Genomic DNA, 21,609 nt, shown 5'->3' with positions numbered 1-21,609 from the left:
AGCTGTCTGCAGGGCCCCCAGGCTGCGCATGAGTCCAGCAGCCCCAGGACTGTGGCTCCGGGACAGCGCACACAGACGGGCCTCCCCGCCCTCTGCGGAGGTTCCTACCCCAGACCCACAACCACGCCTCTTCTCTCGCCCCTCATCCCAGCTGTGTGCTTGAAAGCAGGGCCTCTCTTTCTTTCCTTGAGTGTATTAAGTGACTGGAGACAGCTCCCTTTGGAAGCTGGAAAAATAAATACATTGTCCACTCTTCTCAGAGTCTTCCCATTCTGTTGGAAAACGGATTAAAAAAAATTTTGTTTTTAAAAACCTTGCCACTGGGTGTTCTCAGTAACTGTTCAGTGTTATGGTAGATTGAGTGTGTTTTAGCCTTCTGGCTGTGTTTATTTATCAGTGCATGTTTGCTTTTCCGGCCTCTCTTGTGGCTCTGTATTTTAGTCCCCGTGCTCGTGGCTGTGCTGTTTAAGCTGCCTGGTAGCCACGCACTGTGTATTAAGTGTGTGTGTCACTGTCACCTTCAAGGATCAGACTGCAAAGGATAAGGCCCTACAGCACATGGCCGCCATGTCGTCAGCCCAGATCGTCTCGGCCACGGCCATTCACAACAAGCTGGGGCTGCCTGGGATTCCACGCCCCACCTTCCCGGGGGCACCGGGGGTAAGTCACAATCTGGTCCTGGTAATGATGGCCCCTGGGCGCGTGGGGTTGGCATGGCCCAGCAGGAAGCCATCCACCTGGCACTTGTTAATTGGGTCAGGAGTAAGAGGGGAGCTACCACCTTGTGGTATGCTGATGCTGGGTGCAACATTGTGAAAGAAAACAGGGATCTGGGGGTGCGGGGACGAAGGGGGGGGATCTTACCTCTGAAGACATGGCCTTAAGTGTATCACCTTTGGGGCACCCATCTGGGTTGTGACCTGCCTCTTCTGCTCTTTTTTCTGGCCCTTGGTCTCTGTTCCTGTGTCCTCAGGGTCACTTTATGGCAACTAGCCCCTAAAGGGACAAAGTATTCTATTACCATTTTCATTTTGCTCCTGCCAAGGGCTGAGAAGCTTAATGTTATGATCTCATTTAATTCTCACAATAATCTTAAATGCCTCCCACTGTTATTGCCATTTTACAGATGAAACAACTGAGGTTAATTAGCAACAAAACAAGGGTTTGGGTAACTTGATCATAATCACGTGGACAGCAGTGTCAGGACTCAAACCCAGGGCTGTCCGAGTCCCTTTACATCATGCCTCCTGCAGGGGGTCAGCAGGCACCAGAAACCTCAGAAAAGCTCACAGCAAGGGAGGTGTCTGCACTGTTGCTCAGAGCTCCTGGCCTCTTGTTCTGAGCTTTGTCTTCTCCCCGTGCTGTGAGCTGTGGAGGCAGAATGTTACACGGAGTGTTTCAAAATGGAGGGGAGGGGGAGAAGGATGGCACACGATAAAGCAGGCAGGTGAATTATTTGTGAGCCCTTGCAGTGTGCCCAGATCTCCACTGGGTGTCAGGAGAACACCTGCTGCCTGGTCCCTGCCCTCAGGGAGATTATCTGGAGAAAGCGTGAGAGGGAGCCATAGGTTGCAGTCTTCTGCACAGCAGTGAGCATATCTGCATTTAGGGAAAGTCACTCTGCAGCTGGTGGATGATCTGAACCCACTGTCTTTAGCAGGGGATGCGGTGCATAGACACCCTGAACTGTGCTTTGAGGTGAACTCATAACCCTGAAGCTTCTTGCATTTTGCCTTCCAGTTCTGGCCGGGAATGATACAAACAGGGCAGCCTGGATCCTCACAAGAGTAAGTCTGAGGAGGGGCCGGCACTGACAACAAGGGGTCGTTCACAGTGCCCCCCCCCCCGCCCCATGCCCCCAGGGTATAGTTAGCTACTGAGCCCAGTAGCCGGAAAGAGACTGCTCGGATCCGGGAGACGGGAGACGTGTAAACACCTCACTTCCGCCTTCGTGGGAGCAGTATTAGTGGTTACGCAGCTGGAAACAGGAAGGGAGTCTCCAGCCCTTCGTGGCTTTGAATGGCGGAGCCTGGAATCCTCCCAAAAGTGCCTGCCCGAGAGAGGGCAGCGGAGGTCACCCTATACCCATTTTATTCTGGCTTTTGCTGCGGTGGGGGCAGCTGATAACAGAGTCCTGCTGATGCTTTGAGGGCAAAGGAAGCAAGCTCAGTAAGCCGGAAGATAAGGGCGGTCTGGGCATAAAAGTAGAAAGGAAATCCTGCCCATGTATTCTCAGAAGGACTTGAGCTATAGGGCCTAGAGAAGGAGAGCCTGAAACACATCCTGAACCTTGGCTGGAAATGGCGACCGCTGACCTCAGTCTCTGCAGGGAGAGAAGAGGGGGTGAGAGGTAGATACGACGGCAGGGGAAAGTGAGGCTGCCTGTGCAGCTTGTCTGTTTGTCTCGTCCTACTGAACCGGCATGAGACTTGCTGGTGTGGTCCCAGCACCCTGCTGGCCCCTCTACATTGGAGACAGAACTGTCTCTGCATGGTCTGTGCTACTTCCTGCAGGCAGGGACCCTTACAGTGGGAGGACCCCAGGTGGGTCCCCAGCCCTGGGAGGCCAGGGCCTGGCCTGGGGAGTAGCTGTTGCTACAGACATGGTTTCTGACTCTCTCCATCCTCTGTCTCCAGCGTCAAGCCCTTCGTGCAGCAGGCCTACCCCATCCAGCCAGCGGTCACAGCCCCCATTCCAGGTGAGTGTCTGCAGGACCGTATCTCTTTATTACACAGCCGCACGTCTCCCCCTCACTTGAAGAGCCCTGGACGCCCCCTTCTCGCTGCCACCCTCCTTAAGGCAGGGTTAGCCGGGACCCAGGAGGGCCACAGAGGTGTCCTCTGCCGGGTCCTCATGCCCGTCAGTCATCTCCTGAGAGCTCTTCTGTTGGGTTTTTAAAGAAACAGGAAGCCTGATCACTTTCATTCATGACCCTGGGTCATCCTTGGAAGGGGTTGCTGTGGTTCCTGCCTTGTTATAAACGGGCCACATTGGGCAGTCTCAGTCGTAAGGGCAGACAGGGTTCTATTCACCCTTTCTTAGCAAAATATATTCTGTACCTAATACCCTTTCTTTAAAGGAGAGCTTACGCGAAGCCCAACTAGGAAACATGAACCTGGCCGGCCCGCCAGCTTCCTCCCAGCCCACACACACACAGACGTGGGACTGTCTGCATTATAAAGTCCCCAGCCTGAGATGCATTCACGTGTCCCTCTGCTCCAGCACCACAGAGCATTCCAAGAGGCTGTTCCACAGTGCAGGTGACCATGGTCTTAGGAAGAGATGGACCAACCCAAGAAGTGCCCACTCCTCCCTGCCTCACCAGGAGACCTTTGCCAGCTCCCCTTCCACTCTTGCCTTGGTCGCCAGCAGGGCCCCTTTGTCCAGGATTAGGTATCCTCACGCCACAGCCCTTAACCTGGGCTGGCGCTGGGTTTATGAGGAGCCATGTGCATTGTGCTTCCGGGATCCTCGGTCAGCACCCACCACTGCCTGACTCAGCTCCCCCTGAACCATGGGTGGGGGGTGTTGGCCTTCCCTCCTGGGTTGTCCGTTTTGTAGGGCCCTGCCAATGCCTGAGCCCCAGGGGAGGCGAGCGTCGGGTTTAAGGTGACGATGGATTGGTATTCCAGGGTTTGAGCCTGCGTCAGCCCCAGCTCCCTCGGTCCCCGCCTGGCAGGGCCGTTCCATTGGCACAACCAAGCTCCGCCTGGTGGAATTCTCAGCTTTCCTCGAACAGCAGCGAGACCCAGACTCGGTAAGTATGCTCAGACAGGTGTCTCGAACCCAGGATTTGCTCCTCTTCCCCTGCCCTCGGGCCTGACACATAATCCGCATGAACACAGACCTAGGGAAGAACAACCAGGCAGCCCTGTGGTTAAGAAAGTATTTCTGCTGACAACTGTGTAGAACTTGAGACCTGAATAGTTGTGGATGCTCTGGACCTCAAACTCCAGGGGTTACTGGAGCTGAAGAGAAGGACCTTAATGGGCTCTTACCTTTGATAAAATGTAACATTTCTTGAGCCCTGCCCTGTGGCTGGTACTGGGCAAAGCAACTTATAGATATGATCTCATTTTACCCTCACAAAACCCCATGAGGGTAGGTGCTGTCTGATACATGAGGAAACAGAGAGGTGAAGTAACTTCCCTACAGTCACACAGTTAATATCTGATGGATTAGAGATTAACACTTGTGTCTTTAAAACTCAAGCCTGGACGTTTAGCCAATATTCTATACTTTCTCAAAATAGCAAGTTGTTACTTTCTGAGGGAGAAGTAACAGGACAGTACTTGAGCAGCCTGATGTGGACTGCGATGATTAGTATTACCATTAATGCCAATAGTGTTGACATCTGGACTCCACTTGTCATTTTTCTTCCTTCCTGTCTCCCTGCCCCGTCTAGTGCCCATCATCCCACCGTTTCTCAGCCAGGCCCACGGTCTCCCCTACATATGTGAGCCTCCCATCCTTCCCACCCAACAAGCCCAAGGCTCTTCCTTCACTCCCACTCCTTGGCTGTGAGTATGGGCATTGCATCTGTGTGTGGGTGAGCCCAAGGCAAAGACTGAAGAAATCATGAGTTTGCCTTGGGATCTTCACCAGTTGCTTCCTATACTCTACCCCACCCCACCCTTTTGCTCTCCGGGACTCCCAGAAGCACTTAGGTGTTGTCCTACTGACTCTGTGTTTTCTACCTTGCTGTCATTCTGTTACCAGGAAAAAGTGTCATGAATGCTTACTGTCTGTTGTGAGTAACTCAGACACTGAATGATTGGAGGTGACCTCTCCCAGGAGTATTTGTACTTGAGCTCGGTGGAAAGCCTCTGATGGTAGGATAGGGGAGGCGCCATGGGCAGAGGGGTTTCCACCAGTCATCACCAGAGTGGAGATGCAGGAACCCACATGGGGCCCCCTGACATTTCTCTCTCTGAATTATGAAAGCCGGGCGGTAGGGAAAAATAGAGCCTGCTCAAAAATTAGGGGAAAATGAAGAAAGAGGTATAGAGTAGGTCTCTGGGCCCATCGAGGCAGGTACAGGAAAATGAGATTATTGAGAACAGGGAGAAGGCCACTGGATCACTCTTCTCAGGTGTCTTGAGTGGCTTTACAAGAAGGATGATGGGGTGAGAGCTTAAATCCCGGTCTGTGGGAGCACTGAAATAAACCAGCAGAGGATTACCTTCATGGTTCTTGGCTTCCTCTTCTTTCCAGGAGTGTAGGTGATTCTCTGGCCGGAGGCTGGGCTCTGGCCAAGATGGTGCCTCAGCTTTCTGTACCCCACGTGTGTGAGACACCTCGCTGCTCACAGAGTACTTCGTGGTTGCTTATTTCATTTTGTCCTCAAAGTGCTGTTGAAGTAGATCCTGTTTCCCCCATTTTACAGGTGAAGAAACTGAGGCCCAGACACATTAACTGACTTAGGATATTTAGCCAATAAGTGGAAGGACCGGGAGCCCAGATCTTCTGTTTCAGTGTACTCTTCTCACTACTGTAAACCACCACCAATTGTGAAGCACTCATGAATTATGTGCTCAGTCTGCCTGCCTCCCGTGTGAACAAATCTCTGTCTTTGCTTGTGACCATTTTTTTAGGAATAGAACTCCAAGACAGTAGGACGCAAAAGTCCCAAGATGTTAGTTATTATCCTTGTTAAAAAGACTCAATATAATCAGAATAAAAAAGGTTTTTTAATTAAAAAAGCCTAGGGCAGCCCCCTCATGGTGGCTTCCTCTTCAGTTATGGACCTGCTAGGGCCCAGGATGCTCAGCCCTCTTTTTGTTGTTGTTAGTGTTGAGTGGGCCTCACATTGTGAATCACTGATAGATTCATTCAGTCCATTCTATGAACATTTAGGAGCATTTGCATATTCAAGGTGCTGTCCCAAGGGGGGACCGCCACTGGCTCTGCCCTGGGGGAGGGTAACGTCTCATTAATCACACGTCCCCGCGAAGTGTGGTGACTGCTAGGAAGGAGGAATAGTGGCTGCTGTGAGTGATGGACAGGGAACTGGGCAGTCTTCTTTGAGGAGGTAGCCCTTATGCCGAGAGGCAGGGGTGGACAGAGGCAGGGGAAGGTGTGGGAGAGGAGAATTCCAGAGGTGGTGACTCGCTGATGTGCAGAAAGCAGTAAGTGAAAGCTCGTGGATAGTTTAGAAAGGCAGGGCTCACCGAGTCCTTGGGCTAGAGTCCAGAAATGTGTGCTTCATGTACGCTGAAAATTGCACATAGTAATCGGGATGGTTTAAATGAATTTGATCTTCTACTGATGAATAAAAAGATCCCAACACATGACTTCAGTGGTGACAAATGTAGGAAACTAGAGAGTGAATGAATTTCCAAGTAGCTGGGAGTGAGCAAGGCCGCCCTGGACCGAGGGCTGGGCCAACGAGATTCTCCACTGGGCTCTGTTGCTCCCCAAGTGTGTATTCGTGCCTTCTGTCCTCTTGGGAAACAGGCCAGGCAGAGAAGGGTTCAGACCTGGCCACAGCCTTTGATTAGCTGTAAGAAAGCGATCTCTCCAAGCCTCTTCTGTAGAAAGAAATAGAATTACCTACCTCATAGGGCTGTGATAAATATGGACGAAAGAAATCACTAACGAAAAGTAGTTCCCTCTGAACCTAGCTCATTCATTTATTTGTTTGGGTTTTGCCAGCACTTCCCATAGCCCCATGATTCCATTGAGCCTAAGCCATTGCAAAGAAGTAGGGGGAGCTATGTGTACCTGTCTGTATGTAGCAGAGATTTGGAGACTCCAAAGTTGAATTTGTTTACGACCCTTAATTATCTGTCCCTTTGTAAGCTTCCTGAACAAATTAGCATGGTTAATGTTTGATGTTAAATTTTAAGGATTGTGTATCCAAATTTGTTTAAATGTACCAGCTAAATTTATTTTAGAAGACAACTTTACATTTTCCTATAGTTGGAACAAAAATATAGTAAAATTAATGTCTGAGAAGCCACCAAAAAGTCTGAGAGCCAAAAAAAAAAAAACAAACCCCATTCACATAGCACTGATTTTTTTCAGTGTGACCTCGGACCTCAAGGGCCTTTACATGTTCATTGTAACAGCACCCTATGTTTGCAAAATAAAGCACATAGGAGATTTGTCAGAATGCAATAATTTTGTCAATCCTCCCCCCTTTCAACTAGTCAACTATCTCTCTTAGAACCAGCCATTCTGGAAATTCACTCCTCCATTTCCACAGGTGTCACCTTTGCCACCACTATAGATTCTTCACGACTCTGCCACCCCTACCAGTGGTAGTACCAGTGTGGTGATGGCCAACACTGTATTATGTTACTCAGTCCTGTGACATATCCTGCCCAGTGTTAGGCAACCTGCTGACATTGGAAGTGGGGTTAAAATCCAGGTCTGTTGACTCCACATCCTGAGATTTTAAGCAAGGTTGTTGGATCCATTTGTATTTGCTGAGTACCTGTTTTTTGTAGGCTGCGCCTGGCTATAGGTCTACAAGGAGCTAAAGGAAGAATAATTCAGGGGATGAGTGCCCCCTGCTGGCTCTGGATCATGTGTAAGCCAGACATTTCCTCAAGTCATGGTTGTTTATCTTGGTGGAGAAACAGCAAGTCAGTCCCTCTGTTACCTTTGGCTCCACCAGAAGCTAAGAGAACAGCAGAGGCTGAAGAAAGGAAGATCGAAAAAACAAAGACTATTTTAAAAGTGGTCAGTAATGCTTGAAAATATACTTTCTACATGATTTCAGTGTTGCATGTCAAAGGACTTTGAGCGTTAAGTTTAAGATCCCCCACCCAGGGTGGGCTTTTTCAAACTACCTCGCCCATTATCAGGGCCCAGTTCCTGCAGACTGAGTTCAGCAGCTGCTGCTTTAGACAGATGAAAACCCGGCCTTGGTGAGCTGTAGGCTGGATCCTGTGGGCGCATAGGGAGTGGTTTTCCTGATCCAGCCTGATGGAATCCCTCTGCCCCCTCCCTGGGGCGTGGCAGGTTCCTCTAGCCCCCCTCCCCCTGCAGCTCAGCCACATCCTGCCCTCCAGCTGGCACACCGCCAGTTCAGACTTCCCAGGCAAACGTTGTGTGTTCAATGCCTGTCGTGTTCCGGATACCAGAACAAGCAGGGCTGTGAGCAGGAAGGAGCGTGTGAGGGTTCCGTGAGGGAGGAGTTACACAGCCAGAGAAGCCTTGAGGTGGAGAGGGCGGGACAGGAGGTCATTCTCTTTAGATGTCAGAGAAGCACTGTCTTGCGGAAGAAGAAGAGTCCTGTGATGTGGTGCAGGAGCAGACCTGAGCAGCAAGGGCACACCTCAGCTCACCTAGTCCTAGCTGTCCTGAGCCGTGTTACACGAGCTGCATGCCAGACATTTGACACAGGTATTGTCCTTACGGCGAGTCCACCAGCTGCAGGACAGAGGCTCAGAAACGGTAGGGTGCATTGTCCAGTTCCACTGCCCGGAAGCGGTTATGCCAAGATTGGGCTCCACTTTATATTCTTAGGCAGGTCACTTAGGAAAATTGACGAAATTATTGCACAGAAGAAATAAAAAAATTCCTCAAACTTGAGAACGGCTGCCCTTCAAAGTCTGAGCTCCCCGAGCATGGCTGGATGTAGCAGGGCCCTTTATGTTGGGGCAGCCAGTGAAGGAAGGTGATCGGGACATTTGGAGAAAGAGGAGAGTGAGGACACTTGATTTGGGCTCCGAGGAAGGAGAGAATTCCTAAAGGGTGCCCAAGCATGGAAAATGTCAGGTCCTCAACCAGACGGCAAGGAGTTTTGCTGCCCGGAGTGTCCCGGCCCTTAATCTTTATTGCTCAGTGGCTGGAACAGCATAAAAACAGGGGACTTTCCGGATGTGGAGGAGTGAGTCAGCAGTCTTCACAGCATGAGGGAGCCCATGCACTGAAGGGCTGCAAATACTTTCTGCAGGTAACCTGATTCTTTTCCATACAGGCATTTGGTCAAATGTGGACCCAGGGATGATTTAATATTCATGGTTTTAGAGCTTCTTTCAAAGGTCTAAATCCGTAGATTCCTTTATCAGATTACAGATTCTGACTTTGGTTTGGAAAATATGACCAGCGCAGCTTTAAGGAAATGTGACATTGATGAGGTCTGCAGCAAAAGAAGGGTTGGGTGGTTTGTATGGGGACTTGATTGGAGAAATAAGGTCAGAAGCAAGGCTTCAATTCCAGATTGCTGGAGGTTCCTCACCTATATCCTGGACAGAGTGGAGAAGGGCAAGTTTTCTCTGGAGAAGCGTCCAAGCCCTGCAGTCCTGTGGGGCATTCACTGGGTCTCGGAGTGGGGCCACATATTCATGGGAAATGGCTGTTCAGGCAGTCCTGGTTGCTGGTCCTTCAGAAAGAGGCTCTTTCTCTCCCCTAGTTCATGACTTATGTGTAGATCTCATTAATAGTTAACTTGCACACTAGCGTCTGTGCGGCTCCCTAAGGTCACACGGAACTGTCATGTTTACTGTTTCATGTGACCTTCACATTAACCCCTGAGATGAGCTGGCTGGGTCATCTCTGTGTTCAGTTGAGGGCACCAAGGCCCAGAAAGGTTAAACAACTTGCCTCAGGCTGCACAGCTCAGAAACAGCAGAGCTTGGATTCGAACCCATTTGTGGTTAATGTGTGCACCACGTGCTTTGAATAAAGGGTCAGAAAGCACCTTTGGCCTTGCAGGTTCTCCAAGGAAGGCTGCAGCGGGTCTGATGGTTGGCTGTGCCCAGTGATTATGCTTCTCCCAGGTTTTTCTCATGTATTGTACCATGTGTGGTCTTACAGGAGGCCCCGGGAGATGGAATGTCCTCCAGTGCTGGAGGTGACGGCTCCCTGTGGTGTGGTGTGGCCCGTCCCTCCCTGCCCTGCATGCCTGCCGAGCTGTCCTGTCAGCTGGCCCACCCAGCCGCACCCTCCTGCTGCAGCAGCAGCAGCAGTGGGTAGTTTGCCCTCCACATCTGAGCTGTTCTGCACACTCACCCTCTTTCTTCATGACCATTTGGGGATGAGGCAATTGAAAGCATCTGGAAAGCTAGATTTTATAGACATTTCACAGAGGCCCAGCCAGGCTCCATCTGCTTTCCTTGGCAGGTCAGCCCCCCACCTGCCTGCCTTCCTGGTGGCTGTCCCTGTACTCAGCCAGGGGACTTAACAACTGTGCTTCCATGAAGAAGACACCCTTCTTTCCAAGAAAACAGCAACCCCTTTATGGAGACAGTGTTAGAAATGGGAGGTGGGGGTGAGGGTGGCGTATCCTGTTTGAGGTCTAGGAAGGAAGGACTGATTTGCTCCTTTTTGCTTGTTTCAGGGAACGGAGGTGGCAGCACCTGGGAGCCAAGTAGCCAGAACAGGGCAGGGGCCTCTGAGCAGTTAGCTGAGAAGAGAGACACTAGATCATGAGCCCAGGCAAGCCCCTCTCCAGTGGGCTGAATATGCTGGTCCCTTCCCTTGGCCTAGTCCTGCACCACTCCCTGTCCCTCCCTGCAGGGCCCCGGGGCCGTCAGAGGCTGCCCAGGCTGCACTGGGGGTGTCTGGACAGAGCATCCAGGCAGGAACATAACAGGAAGCCGTGTAGGTGATTTGTCCTTGTTCTGTTTCAGCTTGTACATTAGCATCCCTTGACATGAGTTATTTGCCTTGGTTTCTTTAAATTCCTAAGTGGATTATAATTTTTCTCCTGGTATTATTTGACAGCAGTCATTTTTCAAGGTTTTACTGCATTCTTCAAATATTTGGAATTTTTGGAACAAGTTTAGGGAAAGGCCGCCATCTTCAGGTCAAACAGTGTAGTGCAGGACTGGGTCGTTTGAGGGGAGCGGCTCAGATGCCAGGAACCAGCAGACTCGTAGGGCTTCCCCTTCCTTTTCCATAAAAAGTGAACTGCCTCACCAGAGGGCTCTAGAATAGAATGTTAGAAGCCCTTTTTTTTAAAAAAAGGAAAGAAAATTAAACCCCAGTGTCAACTTTGGGAGTTGTTTGTTCTGGTTTGTCTCATCTGCAGTAATGGGCAACCTCCCAGGCTGCCCTAGCTCTGCTGGTGAGGGCAGACTTAGCATTCCTCAGTGCCATGCCTGGGGGAAATTCAGGGGCCAGATCCCTCAAGGCTTTGTGTGCACATCTGCCCCACCTCAGCCACCCTGTGCAGTACCTCATGGCAGTGTCAGGACAGTAGGAATCAGCTTACTATGCCTGAAACTTTCCTCTCTTAATTTCTGCTTTAAATTTTAGTATTGCCATTTTGTTGCTGTCAGAGGAACAGCCATAATTTCAAGTTATCTCACGCACACCCCCAAGTACAGAAACATGATTATTGGGGGAAATAGCAATAGCAACAGCAATTATAATAACAACACATTACATGCTAGGCACAGCATTGTGTATTTTCCGTGTGTTACCTCATTAAGCCTCATGTCACTTCAAGGTAGGTACGTTATTATCCATGCATTTTGGGTGTGGAAGCTGCAGCAGGGAGAGCTGAAAGCGCCCCTCCCAGATGACTCAGCTAGGAAGTGGTGCCGGCGCCAGGATTCAGACCCAGACCCTGTCTGAATCCAGAGCCCGGGGCTCAGCCCTCCTCCCTGCAGCTCCCTGAGCAGCGGAGAGAAGGAGGGCCAGAGACCAGGAAGGAAAGTGACCTCTGAGAACAGCTTTGGGGGAGGAGAGTCCTTTGTTAATCCCCCAGGATAGCTAAGTGACCCTTTGCAAGTCCCTTGTGGAGTTTTTAGGGTTACATTTACCTTTATCACTGTTTACCATTGCTGTGAAAAGTAACTGGAGGGATTATAGCAATAAAAAGAGAAAATGAGCATTTCCCCAAGTGGCATTAGGGATCTGTGTATTAAGATTGTGTCAGGGGCTGCCGAGTTGTGGGACGTCGCAATCCAGGTAGGATTTTGCTGGTGCAACATCAGTCTTTTGGTGAACCCCACAGGCAGACAAGGGTCCAAGTGCCTGCCGGTTGTCCTGAGTATTTGAGCCGTAGGAAGGCTCTGTGATCTGACCAAGTTCCTTTCGCGTCCAGGGGACTTGCGGCCGGCTAGAATAAACATCCTGCAGCACGGCTCTTCACATTTTTGTTTCCCTTTATAGTTCTTTGCTTTCCTCACAAAGCTCCATGATGGTTCAAGATACTGTTTGATTGGCTGCTTGTTTTAATTTAATAAAGTAATAGATGTTCTTCATGCATAAGCCAACTCAAACCCCATGCATGACCTATAAGGAAAAGCAGCTGTCCCCTGTCTCCTCTCCCACCCCCATCCCCCACCCCTCAGTCCTACTCCTTAGGGGCAGCTCCTTCCAGCCTTCTAGCCCTGGCTTTGTGTATTACCTCTGTATTGCTAAACACACTTGCACTGTGTATCCAATCTATGGATTTTAGGCAGTATCTGTTGACTTCTTACCATGGAAGACCAGGGCTTAGCTCTGTAAATTTAGCACGTGTGTTCCCTGCCTCAGCCCTTCCAACCCTCCAATATAGTTGTATCACAATTTTTGGTTCAGTTAACACTCAGTATTTACATTACAAACCTGTGTACAAAATGTTAACAGATTGGTTAACGTGTGATATATTAGAACCATTTTCTTGATTGTAAAACTTGTTTTTTCCCCAAGGTTTGTCATTGCTTCTTTTTATTTGTTCTGTTTTTGCATACCTCCACAAATTCATCCTCCACGTTTCTGACAGAATTCTCACACTCTTCCCCAGATGGTCAGGTAAGTCAGGGAGCCTCTCTAGTCTGGCACCCCCTTGGCGACATCCGTCCAGGAGCCCTCTAGCTCCTCTTCCACTCCAGACGGGCTGCTGTCCAGGTTAGCAGCCCGGCTGTCGGCTGGCGTGCTCCTTTAACCTCTCTTCTGGGTTAGGGCGTCATCTTGCTCTTTTTTGACTCACTCCCTCATTTCATAGGAACATCTCCTCCTATGCTACCTGCAAAGGAAGGCCAGTCTTCTGGAACCGTAGAAGTCTGAGAGTGTATTCTGTTCTCCCATGTGATGGATAACTTGGTTTTCATCAGTTTTTACCTTAGGCTTGTGAAACTTTGTTCACATTTTCAAAGTGAATTCCGCATATGTTCTCACTGCTGATGAATAACACTGTATGTTTAGTGCTGGAGAATACGCATATGGTCATCCATATAAAAAGAGCAGGTAAATGCTGGTTTAAGTCATGTGATGTGCAGGAGAGGGGATGTTGACTGTCCTTAACCTCAGTCTTCGCTATAGGAATCTTTGAGAACATTTATTTAAGGGGTAGCGCATGATTCTGACTGTAGAGGCAATAAGCTGGCTCTGTAGTCACTCAGTAGGTTCGATAAAGAGACAGACTTCGCACTGTTAGCTAATGAATTCCCTGTGCCCAGCACAGTGCCTGGAATATAATGGACCTTAGGTGTGCTGGTTTGTTCTACTGAAATCCATAAAAGAAGTATTCAGAGCGAGTACCTTTTCTCTTGTCCTTGGTATGTTGATAATCAGCGTATCTACTGAGTGCCTAGGAGATGTTCTTATAATTGAACAAGCCAGTGTTCACCTCTGTTTTGGATGTCAAGGAAGTGTAGTCTCAAGCCTTGGTATGCGTGGCTCACTGACATTCACCCTGTTTCTGCTTATTAGTGCCCCAATACTGGGGGTTTTTGGTTGTTGTTATTGGTTGCTGTTTTTGCAAATAGGTGTTTTCTGCCCTATAGACTAGAATTGCCCTTTTTTGGTTTCACCATTCCACCTTTAGTTTTGCTGCACTACACTGACCTGAAGTTTGGTTTTTGGGGAAGCCACCACTGCTGGAAAGAAAATGGGATTTACTTGGGAAGGAGTCAGGAAAGGAAGGTCCCCACCCTAGCCTTCTTCCTTACAAGGGGAACTGCAGGATGGGAAGTAGAGCCTCACCAGATGGTTTTTAGAGTTTTGATTTCCTTAAAACTCAGACCCAAACATGTCATGTAGACTTCTTCTTTTCGGCCTTCTGGATTTGGGGGCAGAGGGGCTCCTGACCTACTCAGGTTGGAGTAAGGAGAAGGGGAGGTCTGTCTGTCCCACTGCTGTGGCCTCCAGGACGCCTTCTTTAGTCCTCTGTATTCTTAGAAACAAAGTCACCTCTTGGCAGGAGTGAAGCCACTCAGATGCCAGCAGTCAGAGCTTGGTTTCAAGTCACCAGCCTTGGAGAGGCAGTGCCCGATTTCCTTTGGCAAACACAGCCTGCCTGTTCTCAGTTCACTTCAGCCACTTGGGCACAAAGGTAACTTCCTCAAAATAGAAATCTTTGAAGACACTGTCTGATGGCGTCTGTGAATCATTATGTTTTCCCGAACTCTAATTTCACTTCTCAGAATTTTGAAAACACTTCATCTTTTTTCTTTCTTTCTCAAATCACCTTTCAGGAAAAGTAGATCCGAGTTAGAAGGATCGAGGCATTTATATGTTTTCTTTTGGAGTAACAGCCTGGTTGATGTTTGCAGCAAACGCTGGGGCTGTGGCGTTGACAGATCCAAGTTTTATTCTTAACTCCAGGACTGTTCCTGGAGGTGTGACCTCAGGCAAGTCTCTTCATCTCTTTGCTTCTGTTTCCTCATCTATAAAAGTGATTTCAGTAAAATCCACCTGCAGTGTCGCTGTGAGGCAAGGATTACCTGAGGTCCCACGTGTAGAAAGCACGCCCGCTGAATGGACCCAGGTCTCTCTCTTCTTTCAGGCATTTCTCACGGCTTCACAGCTTGCTGTCAGCTCTTGGCTTACTTGTGTTTCTTTTCTCTTTGCTAGGCAGGAGGGACAGCTGGAGCAGGAAAGTCCTTTTGCTTCTACCCCAGGGTCTAGTTTATCTCACATAATAGTAAACCACAATAGTAATCTTAGCAGCTATGATTTGTCGAGCACTCCTTGTATGCTGGGCCCATGCCAGGCCCCCTCTGCACACTGTTTCCTTTAATCTTCTAACCTGTCCTGTGTTTCAGTCGTCGTTCCCCATTGTACACATGAGAAAACTGAGATTTCAGGCTCTTGTCTGTCTCCAGAGTGCTTTGCACTCAGCACCTCGGTTTTCAGCTATACATACATGGTCCCCCTTGGGGGTAAATTTTACCCCCCATGCACCTTCCTGATCTCTTGACACGTGAAGGTCCGGTCTGGGTTCCCCAAATTCTAATGCTCTGAACTTCACCCCAGCTCAGCCCCAGCCCGTGGGGGCTGGCAAGGCAGGAGAACTGGGAGCGGGGGGCTCAGCAGAGAGACTCAGATTCTATTCACAGGTGCCCCCAACGCTCTGCTTGTATTCCATTCTTTCCCATAAACTCACTGCCTGCCAGCGGCATGAGAAATGACAGAAACGGTACCTCCCAGAGCCGCGTAGGGCCGGAGCTTGCTGCAAGCAGAGGTTAGTAATAAGGGTTGGATGGACGGGCGTGCAGACGGCCAGTCGTCTGGATAATGAAAGAGTGATGGCTTTTGCCCTCTGTGCCGCCCTGGTGGGTAGCTAGAGGGCGAACAGCGGGCCAGATCCGAGGCACAGCCTCCTCGCTCACCGCCTCACCTTCGAGTGCCCCGTGTCTGTGCCCCCCGCCTCACCCAGGTTGTTTGCTCTCCTTTTACCCGCTTGTGAGACTGGACGCTGCGTCACAGCAGTGCCTCATGCATTTCTGTGGGCTTTGGTTTGCTTCTGATTGAAAAGGTGATGTGACAGCATTTGAGAAAATTTACCAAAAGATCAGAGGTGCTCCACCCAACCCTAAAACCTCCCCTCCCTCACATGGCAGCAGCTTTCAACTTTGTTTTAAAAATTCCCTTCCAGCACAGCGTACTCTGTCCTCACCGTGCCCTGGTCTCAGTCCGCCCTGAAGTCCACCAGGCGGTGGGAACAGGGGCTGGGTCCTTGTCAGAGCTCCAAGTTCCTCTTTTTCATTTCACCTGATACCTTTGAGGAGTTTTGAAGTCTTAGTAAGAGACCGCTCTGATGTTGAGTAGGAGAGGGCTTCACCGTCTCCGGGAAGCTGGACCACGGCCACACTCCTTGTGTGTGCAGTGCTGGCGTCGGGTGAGGTACTGGGCCGCCTGCCCTTCAGCATTGTGACCGGAGAGCAGGTCATGGTCATAAACCAGCACTTATTTGCAGGGTTTTGTGACCAAATGAGTTCAAGAAAGTTTGGGTTATACAGAGTTAGATAATGTTTCTCTACTGCAATGCTTTTAACATGCTAACATTCACTGTGAACCTCAGAGAAGAAGAGTTTTATAAGAAATAATAGTAGCTAATGTTTAAGTGTCTACTCTTTGTTGAACGTAGGAGCACCAGGGAGCTCGTAACATGCAGTGTCTCATTTAAACCCTATAGAAGCCCTAGGAGGTAAATGCCATCACTGTCCCCATGTTAGAGACTGGGGACACTTACCCAATGTCAGGGTTCATTTGCAGTGGGCACAGTTTTGTGCTGGAGCAGGCTGAGTCCAGACTCCCTGTCTTAACCAGTGCACAATACTGCTGGTGGGCAGCTTGAAGCAGCCTTCTTTTATTTGGGATTTCTCATTCCCTGTGGGACTAGTACTTGGAAAGCCTCTAGCTGGAGAAGTGCCAATGTAAACTTGAAACATGAAAAAGCCTCCTGAGTGCATGGTGACATGAGCTTTCTCCTGTGGCCCCTGCCGGGTGCTGAGCTCCCTGAAGCCCCCGCACCCCAGACGTCTCTGTCAGTCTCATGTTAGGTTGGTGCTACTGCCCTTCCAGCAGGAGAGGCAGGCGCATGGGGTCCTGGGGACAGCATCTAGGCCAGTGGTTCTTCAGCTTGGCTGCATACTGGAATTCATCTGAGGAGCCTTAAGAATTACCGATGCCCGGCCTCATACTCAGAGATGCCGCTTTGGCCGGAGTGGGGCCCAGGCAGCGGTGAGTGAAATGCTCTGTGGTGCCTGTGCTGCAGCCTGGCTGAGAACCACCGGTTAGACCCACTCCTTTGTGGTCCAGTTACCACATCTTGTACCAAAGCAAAGAGAAGAAAGAATTTCCTTCAGAAGTTAAAAGTTAACTTTTGTGTGAATGAGTGACTGGTATTCTTTTTTTTTTTTTCTTTTCCGCCAGTCCCGTATAGCACTGTACCATGAATCCTCTCCATGATCTGTACCCTTAACCCTAACTTGGCACTGACAACCACATACTGACTAGCCCTTATGGAGAAGTTTTAGCTTGGTTACTAAGGGGGTTCATGAAAAAGGCACTCAGTTCTCATTGTGCTGGAAGAGGTAGGTAGGTAACCATTGCTCACAGCACTGTGTTCATGCTGTTGCTACGGGAGCTGGAGTGACAAGTGCATTCTGGGTGATGGCGTTAGCTGGCCACGCCCCTACTTCTTGTTGGGCTTACACGGTAAATAACGGGCTCCACAGGGTGTCACTGTCGTTGTCAGTTGAGTCGGGTGAAACTGGGTCACAGAATTGCTTCTTGGTTTGGTAGCTGGGTAACTTAACCTGTTGTTTCCTACTGTCTCTACAAAAAGCCTTTTTCAAGCATTTGGGAAAAAATATATGCCTTTGTCAGTAATAGACGGTGATTGTTTTAATCCTGAGCTGTAATGGCTTTTCTTAATATCTTCATCTCTTCTGAGGCACAGACCTAGAGGCTATTCAAGGTGGAATTCCAGGATTTCGAGACTACCACCTTCCATCCAGCTCAACATGGACGTGTCCCAGGTTGATTAAAGAGTTTGTGATGGGAATGTTTCTGTTGGTTTCTTGCAGTACAACAAACACCTCTTCGTGCACATCGGGCATGCCAACCATTCTTACAGTGACCCATTGCTCGAATCAGTGGACATTCGTCAGATTTATGACAAGTTTCCTGAAAAGAAAGGTGGCTTAAAGGAACTGTTTGGAAAGGGCCCTCAAAATGCCTTCTTCCTCGTAAAATTCTGGGTGAGTAAGACCTTTTGGTGATTTCAGTTGTTTTTGTCTAAATGGTTGAGTCCCATGCGTGAGGCAGAGCAGCACGGTGGCTGTGGACTCGCGCTGACTGATCTGCAGGCTCGCCAAGGGACCACAGACTCACACCCATGGGCCAGCCCCATGCTGGCATCGCGGCCCATCCACATGGTGACCCAGGCGGCATTTGCTGTCCCTGCCAAAGAGAGACAGGCGGCCCCTCGGGCTTCAGGGCTCGCTCATGCAATGACAAGAGACTTTGCAGATGGCTTGAGTCGTAATGGCAGACTTGGGGCACTAGACCCTCTTTCTGTTTGTTCTCACTCCGTTAAGCGAAGCAACCTGTAAATTCCACTGGAGCGTAGGACCTGAGGCACAGAAGGGGCTTAGATGGAGATAGGGATGAGTTTCAAGATTTTACAAGTGTCAGAGAGAATACAAAATGGCTTTGCCCAGTAAGTGCCTCATTGGTGCTCTAAAACACCAAGGGCACATTCCCGCAGCTGCGGGGGTCTGCTCGTGTCCCCTGGCCTCTGAGAAGAGCCTTGCCATCCTTTCTTCACTTGTCAAGCTCGGGCCAGGGGGTTGCTGTCAGGTCAGGGGTGTTCCAGCAGGCAGAAGGCTAATGCGCGTGTCTTGGGGGCTTAGACCAGGTGACTGCTGGCACTGAGAGTTTATAACTCCTCAGTCTCTATGAGAATAAAAAGAAAGTGGTTTCAAATGCTTCTTAGCATGGCGTTAAAGGCCTAGCTCCAGCTGGTTCCTGGCATTTTCCCTGCTGTGTGTCCTGTGCCAGCCTTTGTCTACTTCTGGGTGCACTTTCCCCTCTTTTCTTTCCTTTCCTTTTTTCTTTTTCTTTTCGTTTCTTCCTTCCTTCCTTCCTTTTATTTTTTTAATGGAGCTACTGGAAATTGAACCCAGGACCACGTGCATGCTAAGCATGTGCTCTGCCACTGAGCTATGCCCCTCTCTGTCCCCCTTTTAAAAATATTCTTTATTTGTATTCTTGTTTAGGCAATTTACAGAAATTTTCTTATTTGTGTGTGTGCGTGTTAGTGGAGGTACTGGGGATTGAACCCAGGACCTCGTGCGTGCTGAGCATGCTCGCTACCACTGAGCTGTGCCCCCTACCCTGACTTCTCCCCTCTTCTCCTCCTCTCCCCCCAGGTCAGGTCCTCCTTTCTGTGAGATGGTGGCTCTTTTATTATAGCACCTTCCTCAGTTAAACAGACCATTGATTTTTTTCTTTTAGTCCCATCGCCTTTTGTAGTTACTCAGCTCCCATGCTGCTGTGTCATGATTATTTGGACGTGTGTCCCACTCCTCTCTATACTCGGCTACTTCCAGGAACCTTATTCATAATAGTGGCGACCACTGATCGAATGCCTGCTGTGGGCTGGGAGCTGCATCGTGATTCTCATGCATTTTATCCAGTCCTCCCAGTGTTAAGTGGAATTTGCCTCATATCCAACTAAGAAAACAGAGACTCAGACGTCACAGAGGACAGGCGGCATAGGGTGGGGCCCTGGGGCTTGAAATCAGACCTGTTTGACTAAAGTGCCTCTATTCTGTTTCCTGGCTGCTTCATGCCCTGTGGACCCTGCTATAGGGTCTGTCAGTCACTCTGCCTATCTCCAGAACTAAGCAAGTGCCTCACCCAGGAAAGCTCAACAAATGGGGCAGCAAACGGATGAACTAAGGAAAAATTCATGTTTAAAATGCCTTGGGAGGAAATTTACATATTAAACTCAGTTTGTTTAGTTTTTTTTTTTTCCTGATCATTGCATGATAACTAGATTTCATTTTTTTAAGCTTCCATAACGAATTTGGATTGTGGAAGTAGCCTTCTACTTATGTTAATGTTCTCAGGACCAGTAATACATGTGGACAGCCTGAAAGAGTGGTAACAATCTCTTCCTTTTTCTAAATTGGTGGCTGCCACCTAGTGGTTTGAACAGTGGTTGGGGGTCATTTGTTACACGGTAACACAACAGTTTTCAAAGTGCGGCCCGTAGACCCCTAGGGGTTCCCCAGTATCCTTTCTGTGGGCCAACAAGGTCAAAACTGTTTTCATCATGACACTGAGATGTTATTTACCTTTTGCATTTTGCTGATGTATACAGTGATGGTTCCGACAACATAGGGTGAAACTGCTGAAGGCTGGTATGCACAGGTTTTTTTAAAAAAAGAATCAGTCACACCAAGAATGTCCTTTATGAGTTGTATTACATCTTGAACTTGGAGTACACATTGAAAATGAACGCAGTGAGTCTCCCTGCACCATAAGGAAAACAACTGTGACAATATTTGTTGCCAAAGATAAAATTTGAGCTTTCAAGTGAAAATAAGAATTTTGGGGGGAGGATATATAGCCTAGTGGTAGAGTGCATGCCTAGCAAGCACAAGGTCTTGGGTTCAATCTCCAGCACCTCCACTAAAATACATACATACATACATACACACCTAATTACCACCACCCCCCGCGAAAAAAAAAGAATTTTAGAAGACTTGTATCCACTTTGGTAAACTTGACAGCTTCCCAGTACTTAAAAGATTTTTCTGGTGAGATCCACAGTCATATTAACAAATATGATTTGTTTTAATACTGTGCAAGATAAACCAACAGATTCTAATGTAACAAAGTATGAAAAGTTCATTGATAGGGCTTCAGGTTCCACACTGCAGCTAACCTTTACGAAACTACCACTTGTCCAGCTTTGGTGTAGTGTCAAAGAAAAATGACCACAGTTATTGGAAGAGCCTATGAAAACAGCCTGCCCTTTTCCAGTTGTGTATTTCTGTGAGGCTAGATTTTCTTCGTGCACTTCAACCAGAATACGTATCATGCCATATTGAATGCAGAAGCAGATATGAGAGTCCAAGCGTTTTCCACTGAGCCAGCCGTGTGAATAGATTTGTTAAGTGTAAAGCAGTGCTGCCCTTCTCACTAATTTTTTTGTTTTGTTTTTGAAAATATAGGTGTGTCTAATTAAAAAACAGATGTATGTTAACGTATTTTTAAATTAGGTAATACATATTTTAAAATCTTCTCAGTTTAAATTTTCAGTACAGAAAATACAGATAGCTATAACCTATAGAAACAAAAGCTATTTGAGATCCTCAATAAATCTTATGAGTAGGAAGGGTTCCCAAGATCAAAAGGTTTGAGAGCCACTGTTGTGAAGGATATAAAAAGAGGCTGTTCTACCCAAATTAAGTAAAATTGGTCAGAAATTTAAGGCTATTTAAAAAAAAAAATCATTTTCAGTGCTTCTAAAGTTGGTTTTTAATGATAATAATATTTCTTATAATTAGCATGTTTGAATATGACGTAGAATGGAAAGTGTTTAAAGTTGTCTTTGTTTTTGCTTCTGAAATTTTCCATTTTACACGAGGGATGAATTTAATAAATGCTTTCAGTGATGGGCCCTTCTGTCTTGAATCCCCAAATAAAGAGATCTTGATTTGCGTATATTAGAGTGTGGTGGCTAGTATGTGCAAATTTAGAAACAGTTACTCCAAGATCAGATATTAGTTTATTTGATTAAGATTTACGGAATTAAAATTGAACTCTTCTATGAATATGATAGAAGACATCACTCCTTCGGTGTAATTGCTGGCAGTACTTAACCTTTATAGAGAAATTCAGTCCTAACTGTTACAATAAATGAGGAAAGGCCATTTGCATTAGGTTTACAATTTGCTGCAACTTGAAGTCTCATTGGCTTCC

General features: G+C 48.3%; 1 protein-coding gene across 9 annotated transcripts in view; it reads left to right on the top strand.

Annotated features, from left to right (window-relative positions):
* TEAD1 (TEA domain transcription factor 1) overlaps window positions 1–21,609 on the top strand; it is a 244,327-nt gene that overhangs the window by 188,835 nt on the left and 33,883 nt on the right. For all 9 annotated transcript variants that reach the window (XM_074372372.1, XM_074372374.1, XM_074372369.1 and 6 more), the window contains 5 exons: window positions 526–660; window positions 1,741–1,787; window positions 2,637–2,698; window positions 3,633–3,757; window positions 17,700–17,873. In XM_074372372.1, the coding sequence (XP_074228473.1) occupies window positions 526–660; window positions 1,741–1,787; window positions 2,637–2,698; window positions 3,633–3,757; window positions 17,700–17,873 (543 nt within the window). The remainder of the gene's footprint in view (window positions 1–525; window positions 661–1,740; window positions 1,788–2,636; window positions 2,699–3,632; window positions 3,758–17,699; window positions 17,874–21,609) is intronic.

Source organism: Camelus bactrianus, chromosome 10, assembly GCF_048773025.1.
Source record: "Camelus bactrianus isolate YW-2024 breed Bactrian camel chromosome 10, ASM4877302v1, whole genome shotgun sequence".
NCBI classification, from domain to species: domain Eukaryota; kingdom Metazoa; phylum Chordata; class Mammalia; order Artiodactyla; family Camelidae; genus Camelus; species Camelus bactrianus.
The sequence above is the reverse complement of the archived record's forward strand: the minus strand, read 5'-3'. Positions and strand labels throughout refer to the sequence as shown.